This window comes from Harpia harpyja, chromosome 10 (assembly GCF_026419915.1).
Source record: "Harpia harpyja isolate bHarHar1 chromosome 10, bHarHar1 primary haplotype, whole genome shotgun sequence".
NCBI lineage: Eukaryota > Metazoa > Chordata > Aves > Accipitriformes > Accipitridae > Harpia > Harpia harpyja.
Window position 1 is genome coordinate 31,610,334 of NC_068949.1, and position 16,804 is coordinate 31,627,137.

A 16,804-nucleotide genomic window follows, 5' to 3' on the forward strand; every position below is an offset into this window, starting at 1 on the left:
GCCCGGGGGAGATGCGGGTCAGGGGGGGGATGCGGTTGCCCCATGCCCCCCCCCGCTCCACACCCGTGGGCACTCACGGAGCCGGGCCGGGGCTCAGGCACCGCACCATCGTAGCGGGACCACTTGCGAGCTGAGTCCTGGTACTCCATGTAGGGGCCCTCAAAGGCATGCTGCACCGACGAGATGCTGTAGCGGCACACGGCTGAGGCCTCCATGGTCCTCCTGGGGGGCAGAGCCCCACCTGAGCCCGGGCAGACACACAGGTGCTCCCCACCAATGCACCCCCAGGTGCTCAGCGCCTGCCTGTGCGTCCCCTCGACCATCTCTGGTCCCCCCATGCTGTCCCACTGTTAGCCCCAGCCATTTTGACCGCTGCCCCACTCACCACTGCGCCGAGAGTGTGAAGGCAGCGTAGAAGACAGTGCTGGCCCAGCCACCCCCGTCCAGGCTGCAGATGCTGCGCAGGACCTCATAGTAGGGGATGTAGCAGACCAGGCGCGCCTTCATGAAGGACGTCCATTTGCGCTGCAGGATCTTCTTCCCCCCCACGTCGCTCTGGGAGAGTGCAGGGAGCATTTCTGCACAGGTTGCTGGGGGTCTGTGTTCCCCTCTGCCCGTGCCTCAGTTTCCCCCAAGGTGCGAGCACACAGCCCCTGCACCGGGAGGAGCAGCGCTTGGCTTCCCATGGCCAGGGACATGCCTACCTTGCAGACACGGGCCACCCGGGCCACCCGGGCCACCTGGTTCTTGTCAAAGAAGGACGTGGTCTCCTCACCCGCCCGCTCCGTGAAGAAGTAGTAGATTTTGTCATCGTCACCCACGGGGCTGTCCTTGCTCTCCTGGACCAGCACGGAGGCCACAAACTCGGCATCTGGGGGACGCGGAGCGAGAGGTGCAGATTAGGGACCCACCGCAGGACGGGGGATCCCTCTGTGCCTTGGTTTCCTCTCATGGCAAACCACACAGGACCCCAGGGCCACCCCCTACCCCTGCTCCACACTCCCCGAGGCGATGCACAGTGTACCATGGCCCATGATGCCAGTCCCGGGGGGACACAGCGACGTCTCACCATTCAGCCAGTGCAGCGGGGACTCCTCAGTCTTCAGCGGCCGCTGGTGCAGGTTCCTCCGGATGTCGGGGAGGCTCCGAAACTCGTAGCGCGTGGCCGTGTACAAGCCACCGTCTGGGCAGGGCAGGCACCCGTCAGCATGGCCCCGCACCCTGGGGACAGCAGGGACAGCCCCGAAAGCCCCCAGCATCCCCGTGCCCCAGGCAGAGAAGGAGGAGGAGGAGGACCAAGTCCTGGCTTGCTAAGGCCCTCCCATGCAGAGCCCACCCGGCTGGGGACCCGCCCGTGGGGCCACTGGGGAGGGGGCCAGGGTTGGTGGCATCCCACATGTCCCCGCCAAACCTGGGAAAGGTGCCGCTTACCCACGATGAGGCCGGTGTAGCCACGGGCAGGGTCATACGGGCACTTCTCCTTGCCTTCCTCAAAGTGGGACGGCAATGTGAACCTGTCGGCATCCTTGAGGGGGACAGGGGACCGGGTTAGACAGGAGGGGACAGAACTGCCTCGCCTGCCAGCCCCAGGCTCTCTTCAGAGGCTGCTAGTGGGCACAAAGCAATGCCCACAGCCATGCCCTTGTCCAGGCAATACAAACTCCCCCAGCACCCTCCAGCTGGTCAGAAACCACATGTACAGCCAGAGCCCCCAGCCAAGAGCAGGGAGAGGTCTCAGGGGGGAAGGGGAGGCCCAGTACTCCACTTTGGCATCGTGTGGGCATCGGGCAGGAGCCAGCCAGTACAGCCAATGTTCCCGGGCTGTGCCTGGCCGGCAGACACTGCCCAGCTGGGCTGGGTCCCCCTGCGTGACAACCCCATCACGGCTTCTTTGGGGTTTGCAGTTCAAAGCGTGTCAAATAATGACGGGGCCCTTCCAGCTCCGCGGCTCTTCCACCTGACTCCCAGGGCATGCAATGGCCAAACCGGACTGGCAGCACGGCTGTGGGAATGGGCATGGCCCCTCCAGGGCTCCCCAGCCATGCTGGGGACAGCTCCAGACCCCTTTGCCACCCAGCTCTGGGAAGGAGGGAGGCAAAGGGCGGCTGAGTCACCAAGGAGCCACCGCTCCAGGGGTGAAAGTCCCGCTGCTGGGGGGACGTGGCTGCCCCCAGCTTCTCTGTCGTGAGTCATGGCCACGCGAGGACCCCTCCCCGACCTGGTCCGGGAAATCCTTGGGGAGGGGCTGCTGAGTCAGCCCTGCCACTGTCACCCTCCCTGTCACCCTCCCTGCTACCTGCTACCGTCACCCTCCCCAGGCACGCTTGCTACTGGCCACCAGCCAGTCTGCAGCCCCGCTTTGGGAAGGGACCCTGCACTGGGGACGAGCTCCAGTGCTGGCACATGCCAACCTGCTGGCGCCACTGAGCCCACGTGTCCCCCCCCATGGCACCAATCCCCGTGCCGGCCATCTCGCTATGGGGTCAGAGTCCAACGCTAGCGCCGGGGTGGGGACTTTGGGCACCTGCATCATGGTGGCTGCATCCCCAAACCGACCCACCCCAGACTGGGGGTCACTCGCCTCCCCCTGTAAGCTGGGGAGGGGCAGGGACGGGGGCAGAAAGGGAGCAGGGCTGCAGGAGATGGTGGGAGAGGGCAGGGGCTGTGCCACTCCAGGGTGGCATGGTGGGCAGGGGACGGGTGACAGCCGTGGGGCCGAATGGTACTCACGATGGAGGCGCAGAGCGGGTGGAAGGCGTAGGTCCCACAGGCGTAGAGGTGGGTGCTGTTCAGCCTTTGCAGAAACCGCACGTGGTTGAAGCACTCGGTCTGCGGAGAGGGAGGACAGGCATGACCACCCGGGGAAAGTGGCGGTGGCCCCCTCCAGCACCTGGCACCCACCCACCGGCTCTACCTTGTTGTTTTTGCCCTTCTGCAGGCAGTCCATCTGCTTCTCCGGGGAGGCTTCCCAGTGGATCTGCAAGGGGAAGAGGGACTGCCACTGTGTGACCCCCCACCACTGCGTGGTCTCCCCATCACTGCAGGCTCCAGCCTCTGCCAGAGCTGTCAAGAGATGCTAAAATCTTCTTTTATTTAGAGAGGGGACAGCTGCTCAGAGCACAAGATAGCACCCTGCCTGCATCCCCCCCAACCCCGGGGCGAGAGCAGTCCCACACCCTGACCTGCGGGCAGAAACCCCAGAGCACCTGCAAGAGCCTGGAGGATTTTGGGGTGTTCTTCCCAGGGGGAGCAAAGGGGTGTGCTTCCCCCCCTGCCCCTCATCCTGCCAGGCTGTCCCTGAAGCAGGCATCTCTGAGCTTGGGGACATTTCCCACCACTGTCCCCACACTGCCTGGCTGGGGAGAAGGACCAGGCATCCACAGGGGACCTGGGGACAGACCTGGGGACAGCACCTCCAGGCCAGACCTGAGATGGCGAGGAGGAGGATGAGCAGGGATAGGGTGGCCACGATTCGGGCAGGGACTGGGCAGCGTGGGACAGGAGAGGACAACCAGCCGGCAGTGGCCAGAGGCTGGGCTCACCGTGCGGTGGGAGCCATCGGCCACGTCACTGGAGTTGAGGGCGAAGATGGCTCCCCTGGCGCCCACGTAGAGGATGCCCCGGTCTTCCTCCAGCAGCAGGGTGCTGTAGTTGAGGGTGTGTGCGCTGAAGCACCGGACGCCCAACAGCTCTGCAAAGGGAATGGGGCGCTGAGGGGGGACCCCAGGGCAGGCATGGCGCAAGCCACTGGGGAAAAGACAGAGGATGGAGCCAGGAGTGGGTGGGAAGGCACCCACCGAGGTTATCAGGCAGACAGCGCCAGCTGCCAGCAGTTATGGCAGGAGGAAAGGAAAAGGGGAGGTTTGGTAGGAGGTGAAAGAAAGGCACTAATTGGGCTCAGGCTCATAGGGTAAATTTCTCCCTGCTAACTAAAACGGCAGCTCGGGGTGGGAGCTGTGACATCCATGCCCAACGCAGACCCGCCACCCTGTTTGAGGAGCCACTGGAGGAAGCAAAAACACACTGGCAGCAACCTGAGCTCCGAACCAAACCCAGCCAGCCCAAAAGGAAGGATGCAAAAAACCTGAACCAAAACTGCCATGCAAGGGGACAGCTCCCACAGCAAGACTGGGCACTCCCTGCCCACCAAGCCAGAGAAAACATCCAATCTGGGGTGCTGAGAAGTGTGGGGTGGGACTCAGCCCTGGCCAGAGGAATGCCAAGCCAGGCTCAGACCCTCCCACCGCAGGAGGAGAAAGTCCTGTGGGGCTTGGGACTTCGGAGGCAGCTGGGGAAGGAATGACCCCCCCGAAAGGAGGCATTGCCTGGGGAGAAAAGGGCACCACAGCTGCAAACCAAACCCTCTCCCACCATCGAGCACTGAGCTGGGCTTCACTAACGAGGTCAACAAAGTCGTGTGGATGCCCAAGGCACGATGACATTGCGGGACTGGCTGACACTACAGAGGCTGGAGGCCAAGAGCCCAGTGGCAATTAGAGAAAATCGTGGAAGAAAGCTCCCTGCTGACTATCCGGGCCATGAGAGCCCAGCCCGGGTGTGATGCCCAGCTCAGGACGCTGTCCAAGGGCTGCTCGGCAGGGCTGGGGACTGGCCAAAGCTGGCTCCCTGCATGCTCTTGTCCCCTCCGAGTTTCGGGGAGATGCCTTTGTCCTGCTCCATCCCTCGGGGCACATCGACTCCGGGCACCCAACACCAGACAGACATGCAGGCTCTGATTTCTGGAGCCCAGGGGACTGGAGGCCCCCCTGTAGCCACCCCCCCAAAGCTGAGCCCCCAGCTCCGGGAGCTGGCGAAGGCTGGACACAGTCACGATGCACCAAACCTGGTGCCGGCAAGATCCCAAACCTCACCACCACCACCAAGACCTGCACCCCCTTACCATCAAAGGTGACCGTTGTCCTGGGAGTGGCATCCAGGTCGGTGGCAGACCGCCGTGACTGGTAGCCCATGGCTGCCGCCACAAAGAGAGCCGTCAGGAGATGGGCCGTGCCTCCGCTCATCTTCCCACTCCCCCAGCAAGGGCAGCTGCCCAGCCTGCTGCCTCCGGGCCAGCACAGCCGATCCTCGGGACGGGCTCCCCAGCTCCCCAGGATGGGGCTGGCCGCCAAACCCTCCTGAAACACAGAGCACCAGGTCAGACACTCCCACTGTCCCCAGCACCTCATGAGCAAGCGAGCTTGGGAAGGAGCTGGCTGCACACATGCATGGACGCTTGACCGGGCATGGCCTCAGCCCAGGGATGGCTTCAGGGAAAAGCAAACCCTCGTTTGCCAAAGGGGAAACTGAGGCACAGCGCAAGGCATCGAGCCTGCAGCCAGCACAGGGCCCGGAGGGCAGTCTGAGCGGCGCGAACCCCTGCAGCATCCCCCTGGCTCAGTGTCCGCTCTGTCGCAGCAGCAGCAGCAGTCACCTGCTGAGCGCTTGCTTTGGTTGCTCAGAGGCTCATTTTCCTCCAGGTCTGCTCTGGGCTCCTCCTTCCATCGCTCCCAGCCATCTTCTCCTGCACCTCCCCCTGACCAAAGGACACGCTTCTGCGGAGCCAGCTGATCCCCCATTGCATTTTCACACCCGAAAAGCAGGCACGTTTACCCCCAGAAGCAGAGAGTGGGGCTCAGGGCCAAGCCCCTCTGCAGGTCTCTTGGTGTGTTGGGGTACCCCAAGCCCTGCTCCCCAGAGCAGCTGTGGTGGGACAGGCAGCGGGGGGCTGCCAAGGAGCCCAAGGGCTCCGCTACTCCCCGAAAGCACGGCTGGCCATCTCCTGCCATGTGAGACACTTGTCCCCAAAGTTTTGCCCCTCCTGAAATGACAAGACTCCTGAGGACAGAGGCGCAGGGAAGGATGCGGCAGGCACTCAGCAACGCAGAGCAAAGGAAAACCCATACAGGAGCCGCTTGGCATCTTCATCAAGTCTTTTCAAGCAAGAACACTTTCCCCCCCACAGTGTTTTTCCATAAGATTTCAGTTTCTCTTTCATCCCAAGCTGCCTTGAAGCTCAGCATCTATCTTGGTTCTCGCTTTCATGCATCCAATCCCTCCTGAATAACCCCCCGCCTCTCCCAGCTGCTTCGAGCAAAGCCACCAGTTCATTTTGCAGGCGCTAAGGAGGAAGGGGACGATGGGGCATCACTGAACGGGAGACCTTCCCATAAAGTGAACAGCACCTATGTTTGCTTAGGGTTGGGGTTTTTTTATATATATACAAACCAAATACCTGACCCTGTAAAGAAGCTGTTCAAACACGCTTGTTGCAGACGGTCTCCCTGAAGGAAATACCTCACTGGGTCTCAGGCAGAGGGGAGGTAAAACCAAAGTGAAACGAAAGTGAAAAAGGCTTCAGGGCTGAAAAGGAGAAGTGAGAGGCTGGATGTAGGATCCAGCCATAGTGCTGGAGCCTGCATTAAACTGCTGTTTCCTTCAGAGGGGGGTTCAGACCCAGACCTTGCACCTGCACTGGCCGCTGCCCTGGAGCATCCCAGGAATGGGGCAGAGGGGAGACGTCCCCCCCTGCCTCGCTGCCCCCCAGGCACCGGCCCAGCACAGAGCACCCATACAGCACCCAGCCCCGGGAGCGGGCAGGGTGCTGCCTGTGGGGCTGAGCTCCCCAGGGAGCAGAGGACAGCACCCCAGAGCATCTTCCCTCCAAAGAACTTCTGTTCCCAGGACAAGCCCTGTCTGGACCAAGGGTCTCCTCACTGGCAGGGTGAGGCAAGGTGGGTGAGTGGGGATGGAGGTCAATGAGAAAGAAGTCGCTTTGGTGGCACCATGTCTAGCATGAGCCAAAGCCACCAAGTTTTTTGGGCAAAGCAAGCAGCAGGGTCACATCTGGAGCACCACATCACCCGAAACTGCTCCACCCAGCCCCATGCTGACCCCTCTCCATCCCACCAGCGCGACTGGGGCCACCATGGCAGCTGCAGGGACCCTTCCCCAGGCCTCCGCGCAGGGACACGAGCCCAGAATCACGCACAAGCCACAAGAGCTGCCATGCACCTGGGCTGGGAAAGCAGAGGGGAGGAGAAACCTTCTTACAACAAGACAAACAACAATCTCTTAATAAATGAGTAACAGCCCTGCGAGCTGCCCGCACGCTGCCAGACATCCTTGCCTTATCTCCCCCGAACAAACAAGCCCTGAACTTTGCCTGCTGCCCGGCTCTGGGTGCGATGGGGATTGGAGCTGGGAGTGCAGCCGGGCAGGGAGGCAGGGATGTTGCTTATCGCAGGGCAAGTGCCACACTGTGAGCCAGCCCCGGCTAACATTTAACCAGCGTGAGCACCGAGCCAGCACAGGGAGGTGAAATAAAAATAATAAAGCAAGCTGTGGGGCTGTGCAGGGTTTCTAGGTGGGCAGGGGCAGGGGGGAGCAGCCTCCCCTGCCGCTGAGGCTGGGCTCCTCTGCTTCTTCCAGGGGAGCTGCTACACCTGTTTCCAAAGGCTCCTTTGCCCAAGATCAGATGTAACTTTGTCCTAAAGGACATTTAATCAGTTAGCTGTAAGAGGCAGTTAATATTTTACTCAAAGGGAAGGGCTGCTCTGAGCTCCTCTTTATTTTTTTTCTTTTTTTTCATTTTTTATTTTTCATACCTAGTGTGGGGGTGAAAGAGCAAGAAGGAACTGAAACCATCCTTGGCCCCACTCAGATAGTCACCACAGGCTGCAGCCAGACCAAACACTCCCAAACCCATCATTTCTCCCTTGGCAGGGTGCAAGTTCAAAGCTCGGGGTGAAGGCGAGGACCGGGGTGGGAGACAGGGGAGATCTTGGTCCATAGGACCCACCGGTTAGACTGGGGGTGGCTGGATTGCTCAGGCTTAGCCCTTCCATGGGAAACAGGGAAAAGCCAGGAGGCGAAATGCCACAGAGAGCTTTCTCTGGGGGAGGGACACAAAAGGGGGAGAGGAAGAGGCTGAAAAGCAGCAGCAGCTCCAATGAAATCTGGGGTTTAAGAGAAAACGGCCCAGAGAAGCCCACCCCATCCCCAGGAGTGAGCTCCCAAGCCCCTCGACACCTCACCTACTTCCCAGCGCAGGGGGGGCTGACACAGGACCAGAAATCCGGAGCCAGCTCCCACCCCAGCCAGTGACGCTGAAGGAGAAGGTTGGTGGAGGCAGGATCTGGCCACGGGGCTGACAGCCACCCTGAGAGCAGGGCGAAGCCAGGAACCAGCTGCTCTAATGGCAATGTCCAACGTCCATGGGGGCCAAAGCCCACCCTCCTACCGCCGGCTACCAGTGCTCCTGTGGGATGCAGCCACGGCTCCCAGCAGAGCCAGGCGAGCCCAACCCAGGCACCAGCTCCCACCAGCGGGACAGGTTTGCTGGTCCCTGGGGAACGCCAGGAAAGCAGCAGGGCGGCAGAGGTGTGCAGGCGTGCATGAGCGCGCAGGGGAGCGAGCGAGCAAGTGAGCCCCGGTCAGGTCTGACTGGGTTTACTGGGTCACGACGGAAGCTGTGCGAGCGTGACTGTGCCGGCCTCAGCCTCCCACCAGCAGCCAGCCAGTGCAGCACACCCAAACGAGCCAGCCCAGTCGGCACCTCCTTAAAATCCCCACGACCAGCGTCTCTGGAGGCACAAAAAGCTTTTGATGAGTGAATTTCCCAGCGGCAGGTCTCACCAACCTGGATTGGGCCAAAGAAACCAGCCAAAGCTGCCGCACCCCTCGACGGCCGCTGCACCGTGAGCTTCTGCTGGCCACGGTGGCCCTTTTCCGCTGCCCCGCAGTCCTCAAAGCCATGAGGCAGCAAAACCTGGGAGCAAGACCCAGCCGCAAGCTGGGGGGGGGGGGAAACTGCGTTGTCAGTGGGGCTGGCAAATATGGAAGGACCTCAGCTGGGGTTTTATGGGCCCCCCATAGCTGTTTCCTCAGCTGCACAGCAGAAAACAATGCCAGCTTTTTAATTTAAAGGGAACCCAGGAGAAAGAATGGAAACGCCCAGTGGGAGCAGCCCTTCTCCAGCTCAACCCCAGCATCCATCCTGGATGGCGGGACAGAGATTTGCAGAGTGCAATCGGACGCTTCTCCATCCTGCTGCTATGTGGACAGCTTGTGGTTGCTCCACCAAGCTCTAGTAAAGCACAAGCAGGCTCCCAGAATGGCTGCCAGACCTTTCTCCCCTCCTCGTGGGCTGCTCTTCTTGGCATCGTGCATTCCTACAAGCAAGGGCTGCTGGCTTCCCGGTGGGGACCAGGATTTCCATCAGGTCTCCTCCGGGTTACGGGGTTGCAAAACAGCCTTAACAAGACTCCTGGCAGCGACTGCACCAGGAGACACCGTTTACACCTTGCTTTTTCATGGCAGCCAGCCCAGGCGCTCCAAACCCCACGCAGCCGATTCAGCTTTACTCATTGGGGCCAAGCCTAGCCCGTGACCCCCCCCCGGCCCCCTTAGCTCCCCCGCCACTCGCTCCCCCAGCCATGTTCCCACTGGCCCAGCACCATTTTACCCACCCAGGGACCCACGTGAGTTGCCCTTGGGTTCAGCCAAAACAGCCCGACCCGTTCCCGGCGCAGGGCTGGGGGGAAAGGCGCCCGCCCCAGGGGACGAGGTGGAGAGAGCTCCCAGCTCCCAGGCGTGGGAATGAGCCAGGGAATTACAGGAAAAGAGCCATCCAGCAAGAGGCGAGCCTGGCCCCTGCTTGGCTGTGAGCGTGCTGTGTTTCGGGCCCCCCCTCCCCGGAGCCAGCAGACCTTGGGTGGGAAATCCTGCGAGATGTGGGAAGAGGAGCAGGGATGGAGGTTGCCAGGCAACTTTAATTCAGCCCTTGATGAACTTCCAGCACTTTGCTTCTGCTGCGGAGCCCAACCAGCAAATGATAAAACATCAGGTCCACCTCGAGCCCATGGTGTCCATCTGTCTGTCTGTCACAGGGGCTTGCTCATGGCCTTGTGCCTAGGGTGCCCTGCAAGGCGATGGGTACCCCCCCGCCCCCAGCAGCATCCCCAAAGGCCAGCCCGGGATGAGCCGTCCTTCCCAGCAGAGATTTGCAGGGGCAGGATTTGACCCGTGGGACTGGGCTGGCGCTGCCACACAGATATTTCTCAACCAGCCAGGATTTTTGTCAACAACAGCAAGAAAAAAATGCTAGCGTGCTGAAAGCCCTCCAGGAAGAGGAGATCTGTGCCGGGTTTGGGGGCTGGGGACGGGGAGGGAAGGAGCAAAGTGACCGCCTGGGAGCCCCTCGCTGAGTTTATTTTAGTTGCTTTCTTTAAACAAAACCACACTCGACCCTGAGGTGCTTCAGCGGACACGCACAGGAACTTTGGTGATTCAGGAAGTAGATATATCCCTCTTTTACCCAAATTTGGGATTCAGGCACAGCAGAGGGGAGGGAGAGCAGCGACATTGGCTCATCTCAAGGAGCATCTGCCCTGCTCTTGCCACAAAGCTCCCATGCACAGCACAGCCGTCGTGGAGCTGGGCGGGGGGGGTGGCGGGCACCGGTGGGCCGTGGGAACAGGCTCCAAATTCCCCCAGCATGGCATGGCCCCCATCTGCCGCCGGCAGAGCCAGTGCATCCAGCAGAGGAGAGCACCCAGCTCTGATCCCACCAACATCACGGCGGGGAGGAGGCACGTGAAGGAGCAAAGTGATGGATGGGAGAGCGAGCGGGGCCGGCTGGGGGTGGGGGCTGGTTTAAGGGGCACTAGTGCCAGCAAGAGCCAGACATCTAAACATCCCTGAAAAGAGAAGCTGATCTGTCAGCAATAAAACTAATAACAATCCAATTTCCGACAGTTTTGCCCCACTGGCCCCTCGCACCATGCCTTTATCTCTGTCCCCCTGCAGCATCCCACCAGGGCATGCTGCCAGCTCAGTGAGGGGCAGGGCCCAGCCATGGTGTCCCCCTGCACAGCTGCAGGGATCGGGGTGTTTTAGCTTGTCCCCAGCTCCCCGTTTTCACTGTTCTTACAAGAACTCGTTCCTCTTCTCTGTCAGGTCTGGTCTGATGCAGAGCAGGAGGTTCAAAGGGGCTGTCAGGCAGCAACAGAGCTCACTGCCAAGGGCCCAAAAGAGCTCTCCCAGCATTCCCGTCCAAACCCACCCAAAAAACCCAACTGAGACAATAAGGAAAGCTGCTCCAGCCTGTGCCATGGGCAGGCATCACCTGCCTGCAGCCGCCTGCCAGGCGTGGGGACGGCTCCTCTCCAGCAGCTCCCGGAGCGCTGTGAGCAGGCAGCAAGAGCACCGTGCCCAGGACGGCGGGACAGAGCACTCCTCCACTCCCTGTCTGTATGGAAAACCCACCAATGCCAGCCATCAGTCAAAACAGCTCCTTGCCCAGCTCCACTGCCTCAAAAGCCTTGCTCAGAGCTGGCCCAGGAGGGAAGAGCGCACGGCGGGGAGGCTGAAGGGCAAACCCTTGCAGCTCGGTGGCAGGACCCGGAGCACTAAGGGATGCCTCAGCCAGCCCAGACCCAGCACCCCCAGGCAGGGCATCGAATCTCCCCTTGCAGGAGCAGTTCCCCACGTGCTGGAGGCTGCCTTGCAAGCCGGCAGTGAGGACACAGCCCCTGCAGCTCTTCCCTCCCATCCAACATGTCTGCCCCTGCAGAAACCCCACAGCAGCAGCCCTGGGCTGACCCTGCAGCCTGGGAGCACCTGAGAGCCCAGCCAGGAGCCGTGCAGGAACCGGGAAGTGAAACCGGAGGATGCCAAGACGCGGTGGCCTGAGTCTGACTTCACCCCGCCACCAGCCCACCCCCACATCCAGGCCACGGGGGATGCAGAGCGCGGCCGCCGAGCCTCGGGATGCGGGATTCAGACCCCCGGGACTCCCACCTCCTCCACGGCAGGGTAGAGGCACGCTCGGCACTAGCAACATCACCCCCAAACCCCAACATTTTCCACCTCCGCTGCAGCAGGCCAGGCTTCGCCATTTGCCGGCAGCCCCTTGGCAGACCAGATGGACAGACGGACAGCTGGACGGACAGCCCTCCATCTCACAGCAAAGTTTCCCAGTGAGGGGGCATTCGCATCCAAGTGGCTCGGCGCTGGATGCGATCTGCAATTCAGCCTTCAAAGGCTTTGTGGCTGAAGCACATTGTCTCCACAGCAGAAGCAGGAAAATAATTGTAGAATTAAATTCCCAGGAACAATTAGAAAGAAAACAAGAAAAAATTCTAACCCTAAATGAAAAGGGACATTTCAGACCCAGCAGATTTCGGGGCTTTTTGACGCATTTGCATCCATTTGCTCGTCCCTGCGGCTGCACTGTGTTTCATTTCACTGGGCTCGTACAATGCAAAACAAGGAATTAACTCGGGTGTTTGTTTAGAGCCGGTTTGTCTTCCAGTTTTTTTCCAAAGCCAGGTTTGAGTTTCAAAGACGTTTCTTGGCAATGCCTGGGGTTCCCACCATCGGCGTGGCGCAGGGCTTCCCCAAGGGGAAACTGAGGCTCAGAAATCACGCATGACCTGGGGCAAGAGCTGGAGCGCAACCCAGCTCGCCTGGTGTCAACGTGGGGCTTTCTGCCGCAAGCTTGTCCCTCTCCCTTTTATTTATTCCAAAGATAAACTGTTTTCTTTTCAGAAGTCCAGGAAAACCAGATGACAAGGAACGGTTTTATGGCTTCCAGCTTTGACAATGTCTTCTTGTTTCCTTCGCTTTCCCTCCAACAAAGCTCCAAATCTGGGGTCAAACCCAATTTGATATTCAACTTTGCATTCAAAACTTCACGGCGCGAGGCAGCAGCATCTGACCTTTCCCACAGCCATTTGCATACCGCCAGCTTTGCTGCCCCAAAATCAGCTCCCCACCTTATTTGCACGGGCCGGGCTTTGCAACATGCAAACGAGAGCCCTCCATCAGGTAAGGGGAGATGGTGTTGTACCTGGGGGGAGCTTTTAAGCAACAAGAAAAGCACAAGCCAGAGCACACCCAGAATCACCAAGCTGCATCCTGGCCCCTGCACTAGTCGGTAACACGGTGCCTGAAACCCTCGGCTTCCTTCATCTCCGAACGGCAGAGCTCAGGCCCCAGGAAGATGGAGGAGGTGAGTTTGGTGACGACACTGCTATGGCAAAGCCCTCATGCTTGTAAATCACCAGGAGCGGTGGCACAGCCAGGCGGGGAGGGACGGTGACAGCAGTGTGGGGCAGGGAGCTCTCACTTTTGAACGGGAACAGGCGCCCGCCCAGCACCGGCGGCAGCAGCAGCAGCAGCCGGCCGCTGCCAGGGGGGCTTTCACAGCAGGGGAACATAAAAAGCTCTGGGGACATTGACCCCCCCCTCCCTGAGAGGCAACGGGTCTCCTGCGACCGGCTCCCCCCCGCAAACCACCCATCACATGAGCTGCTTCCCAACAAGTCCCATCAAGATGCCAAGCGGAGCCGGCGGGCAAGCGCAGGGAGGGAAATTCCCCACACGCGGCCGGGCGAGGCTGGCACCGTGTCTCCACCGCACCCACCGCTGCCCTCCTGCACGGGGTGCCGGCAGAGCCCCCCCTTGCCGGCCCGGCGCACCTGGATGCTTTTTCCCGGCACACGACCTGCCAGATTTGCTGAATAAACCTCCCGGCTCCAGCAAACCCACTGCATTCCTGGCGGAGAAAGTGGTGAAAGGTTCAAATGGATGTTGGAAAAGGCGGGGGGGGGAGAACAAGCCTATGACACAAAGCTCTCATCTGCAGGAACCGAAAGGGTTGTTGGGGTTTTGGGTTTTTTTTCCCCTCCGGTTGCAACACAAAAACAAGGTCAAGATAGGGATCTTGGCGTGCTGGGGGGGGCAGCTCCCTGCCCCTCATCCCTCCGGGCAGAGCGAGCCTGGCCAAACCGAGATGAAGCAGAGACACGTCCTGCGGGACACGTGCGCAGCATCGCCGCGGCCGTTCCGCCTGGGTTTGGGGTTCATGTGTGGGGTCCCAGCTTGTGCCCACCACAGAGGGAGGCAAAGCAGCCGGAGCCCGCGGTGGTAGGCCAACTAGCACAACAAATGCCATTGTTGTTATTGATAATTTCCCCGCCTCTGGGGGAATCTGCACTCCTCATCCATTTTGGGCACTCTCTTTGTCTTTGGAGACGGTTTTTCTTGGCACCTGAAGAGCCCTTTCACGGTTCCCCCTCCCACTTCACGCTCTCGGTTTTAAAGGCCAGGCACAAGCCACTGGCCCACCTGGGTACCGATGGGGAGGGCAAAGAGAGCCCCAAATCCCAGTGCTGCCCGGCAGGTCCCTTCTACCCTTGGATCCGCAGGGAGATGCAGCTCGACCCCAACGCAGACAAGCCCCCAGCACAAGCCGGTCCCCTCCACCTGGGGGCATCTGCAGCCCCCACAGCAATACATCCCAAGGAAATGAATCCCAAGGAGCCAGGGCTCAGACGAGCCACGTCCTGTGCCCCTCTGCCTCCCAAGAGGAAGGGGGGGAGGCAGGGATTGCACTGCACCACCTGCATCTGTTTAGTATCTCGTCCCAGCCGGCTGGAACACCAGCTGCCCCCAGGTAACACTCAGCCTCCCCAAATACCGCCAGCAGTCCCCATCCCCACAGACCCCTGATCTGCTGGGGAAGAGAGGGGCTGTATCTAGCCCTCTCCCCAGGAGCTGGTGTCCTGTCTGGCTACAATCCCTACCGTCGTCATTCCTTACACCCTCGGCGTGTCCCCCTGTCACTCCTGCCCAGGTCCTCCAGCCCCACCTCACCCCATGCCCCAAACCTGTCCCCCAAAAAAGCTACCTGTGCTGCCACCAGATCCTGCATATCGCCACCTCCCCTCCAGCTTGTCACCTCCAAATCCTCACCTGCATCAGAGCTCCCCGGAACCCCTCTCCCTCCTGCCCCCAAGGCTCTGCCTCCCTGTTTCCCCCAAGGCATCATTCCCTGGACTTCGACCCCAGCAGGTCAGACCCCTGCTCCTCCTCTCCTGGACCCTGCCTGTGCGCCCAGCACCCCAGGTCCTGCCTGTGCATCCAGCACCCGCACCCAGCACCCCAGATCCTGCCTGTGGGCTCAGCACCCAGATCCAGCACCCCAAACCCTGTCTGCAGACCCAGACCGGGACCCAGACCCAGCACCCCAGGCCCTACCATGGGACTCAACACCCAGATCCAGCACCCCAGATCCTGCCCTGCGGACTCAGCACCCAGACCCAGCACCCCCAATCCTGCCTGTGGACCTGGACCGAGACCCAGCACCCCAAACCCACCACCCCCGACCCTGACTGCAGGTTCAGCGCTCAGACCCAGCACCCCCAACACTGCCCTGCGGACTCAGCACCCAGCCCCAGCGCCCAGCCTCTGCCCGTGCACGCAGCACCCGGACCCAGCACCCATATCCAGCTTTCCGGATCCTGCCTGCGGACGCGGCGCCCAGACCCAGCCCCTCCCGGCCCTGCCTGCGGACCCGGACCCAGCACCCGGACCCAGCACCCAGCCGACGGCTGATCCCCACTCGCGTCTCCCCGCCACTTGCCTGGTGCGGTGCGGTGCGGTGCGGCGCTCCTCGGCGACGCAGCAGGTGCGGGCGGCCCGGCCCAGCCCGGCCCGGCACAGCGCAGCGCAGCGCAGCCCCGGCGCGGCGCAGCCCGGCCCCGCCGTGCCGTGCCGTGCCGAGCCGAGCCGAGCCGCGCGCCGCCCGCCCCGCACCGCCCCGCCCCCTGCCGGCCGCGGAGGTTCCGGTACGCGGAGGCCGCGGTGGCCAGCCCCGGCCCGGAGCCACTCGCATGGGGCCCGCGAAGGATGGAGGGCAGGAGCGGCGGCGAGGGGGGAGCCGGGGCTGGGCTACCCCTCCCCGCGCTGGGTCTCCCCAGCAAGCGGTGGGAGGCGGGGGGCAGCGTTTCCCTCGGCAGAGCCACGGCAGGCAGAGACGCCGCTGTGCAACCCCCCCCCCCCCCCCCCGGCCCGGGGATGGTCAGCACCCGACACGTGGGGAGGGGTTGGGTGGGCTGGGGGGGGTTCGCTCACCACGCGCGGTTTGGGTTATACAGCCCCAAAAAGGTCTCTGGGAGAGGAGCCTGTGTTCAAGCCCTTTGCAAGGCCAGGGAGGCAAAGGGCTGGTAACTTGGGCTTGTAACTGTAAAATAAGATAAAATAAGATGCAGATAAGCATCGCCCAGCTCTGGCAACATAGCACACGCGGTGTCGTCACACCACAGCCACCCAGCCAGTGCCACGGTGCCCGCCGAGGCTCCTCGCTCCCCAAACCCACCCCGGTTCCTCACATCCCGCATCGCACACCTGACCGAGGCACCGTGCCCCATCTTCTCCCTCCTATTAGCACATGCCTCCCCATTTAGTCTTCGTTTACCCATGGTGGAAGCTTGTTTGGAAACACAGGCAGGTAATGGTTTCTCTGGGGCCCTGTGTGGAGCCTTTTTGTCCTGGGTGGCTTCTGCGGCTCCTCCCCACAGACGAGCTGCCAGGTTCAGGCTTGTGTTTGCTTTCCTTTCGCAAGCTTTCAGCGCCTGGCCAACCCTCCCTCCTCACCCGTCACGGTGGCAGGCCTCCCAAAAGCAAAACCCCAAGCGCTGTATGTAATCAGCAGGTTGGATCTAGGGCAATTGGAAATCAGCTGGAGCAGGAGGTGGGGAGATGCTGTACCTGCGCACGCCAGATTACAGCTCCCGAAGCTGGCAGGGTGGCTGGGTGCTGCCAGCCTGTGGTTACAAAGCCATGCGGTGCCTAGTCCCAGCACCGGCACCCTCGGATGCGGGTTCATCCTCTTCACTCCACACCGACCCCCCATGAGGGGTGAGGTCTCCAAGAAGGGGACAAGGGCCACCCTGACCCCACACCCTTCAGACCTGGAACCAGACGCGCGGCAGGGCTTAGTGTTGAGCAAGTTTGTGCT

At 61.4% G+C, this 16,804-nt stretch overlaps 1 protein-coding gene across 5 annotated transcripts in view; it reads right to left on the reverse strand.

The window, feature by feature from the left end:
• Positions 1–16,804, reverse strand: part of SEMA4G (semaphorin 4G) — a 29,708-nt gene that overhangs the window by 3,787 nt on the left and 9,117 nt on the right. For 2 of the 5 annotated variants that reach the window (XM_052800208.1, XM_052800207.1), the window contains exons 2-10: positions 4,901–5,135; positions 3,543–3,691; positions 2,915–2,977; positions 2,731–2,829; positions 1,432–1,525; positions 1,070–1,183; positions 705–871; positions 386–555; positions 78–222 (exon numbers count right to left, since the gene is read on the reverse strand). In XM_052800208.1, coding sequence (XP_052656168.1) covers positions 78–222; positions 386–555; positions 705–871; positions 1,070–1,183; positions 1,432–1,525; positions 2,731–2,829; positions 2,915–2,977; positions 3,543–3,691; positions 4,901–5,021 — 1,122 coding nt within the window. In that variant the 5' untranslated portion in view covers positions 5,022–5,135. Of the gene's footprint in view, positions 1–77; positions 223–385; positions 556–704; positions 872–1,069; positions 1,184–1,431; positions 1,526–2,730; positions 2,830–2,914; positions 2,978–3,542; positions 3,692–4,900; positions 5,136–6,232; positions 6,408–15,918; positions 15,987–16,804 lie in introns of those variants that run through there. The other 3 variants (XM_052800211.1, XM_052800209.1, XM_052800212.1) reach the window with 3 other exon arrangements.